Below are 1249 nucleotides of genomic sequence, written 5' to 3'. Positions count from 1 at the left end.
GACAAGCAGAGAGGCCAGAATAGGAAAGAGAAAGGATATTATCCCTTTGAGCAGGGGGGGTGGCTTTCATGGTGAATATAACCATGACATATGGAAATTTTTGGTTTGTATAGTTAGATATGGTTTTAAAATGACATAATGACACCACTTTATAATTTATTTAATGGTGGCATGATTGTTATGGTGTCATAAATGATGATTTATATAGTTTTAATATGTGCTCAAAAAACTGTCCGCATGAGTCACCATTTTGTGAGCCTTGTATCTCCACCATATCTCCACCGATTCCCACGGCGTAGAGCTCAAATGAAAGCCCTGAAGCCATACTACAATGTGGTATAAGCATGTCCTCGAGGCATTTGTTTGTTCTCACACAATATTATAGATAGTGAAAAATGTCAAAACATGCGGACAGTTTTTTGAGCCACTGTAACTTCAGCCATCACTCTTATCGAGCTGCTGTTGTTACAACTATCCTAGTCTGTAACATCAACACCTCATTGACACTTGGAACCACTTGAGCTCCCTTCATCATTGACACAGCAGCCAGAGAGGGAGAAATGACCTTCATAGAGGTCTACAAATTGGTCAAAATCAGATAGTTGCAAGTCTCTCCTTCGACTGATGCATTTCCTGACTGCCTTATCAAAGGCGATGACACAGGAATGATACTTGCTGATGTTTTGGGCAAACTTTTGGTGGATGAAGTTTCCATAGTCTTCAAGTTCATCAAGTTGATGTGGGAAAGCAAATCACATTGTGTGAGTGAATAGTGAATAGGCAACATTCCAGTCCTGCAAACTCCACATGGACTTTGCAGGTTCAGCTTCTCCACTGATCTTAAATTTGAGTTTTCTGAGCTTTTCTTCATGATCATGTTCTGCCTTGTCCAAGTACCATCCAGTAAAGATAATGTTGAAGTTGACAACTCTCCCTCAGATGATGTTGTAGAGCTCAGACTCTGGGAACTCTGGGATGAATGGAGACTCAAGCCACTTATGCTTGACCTGTTTGGGGTCATGGGCCCAATTCATGAGGATAGAGTTGGTTTTTCATAATGAGACAGGGAGCTTCTTCAACCTTCTGATGACAGAAGGGTTTGTGAGGTTCGAGAGGTCAAGTTTAAATCTTTGCTGCTTTTTACGCAATGGTTTGTCAACCTCTGATTCAGAGACTTCTTTGGAGTCTGAGTTGATGGACAGCTCTGCGCTATTATAGACTCCTTGCAATTCCTTTCCATCTTTTGAAG

General features: G+C 41.1%; 1 protein-coding gene across 1 annotated transcript; it reads right to left on the bottom strand.

Annotated features, from left to right (window-relative positions):
* Nucleotides 1–497: 497 nt before the first annotated feature.
* On the bottom strand, nt 498–752 carry BJ212DRAFT_1290674 (uncharacterized protein; the record flags this gene model as incomplete). The annotated part of the gene is made up of 1 exon (XM_041332092.1): nt 498–752. A coding segment is annotated over one exon (255 nt), but the record flags the coding sequence as incomplete, so codon positions are not given.
* Between the last annotated feature and the right edge of the window lie 497 nt (nt 753–1249).

This window comes from Suillus subaureus, assembly GCF_016647635.1.
Source record: "Suillus subaureus strain MN1 chromosome Unknown BJ212scaffold_273, whole genome shotgun sequence".
Classification (NCBI taxonomy): Eukaryota; Fungi; Basidiomycota; class Agaricomycetes; order Boletales; family Suillaceae; genus Suillus; species Suillus subaureus.
Note: the sequence above shows the minus strand (reverse complement) of the source record. Positions and strands in the feature narration are given on the sequence as shown.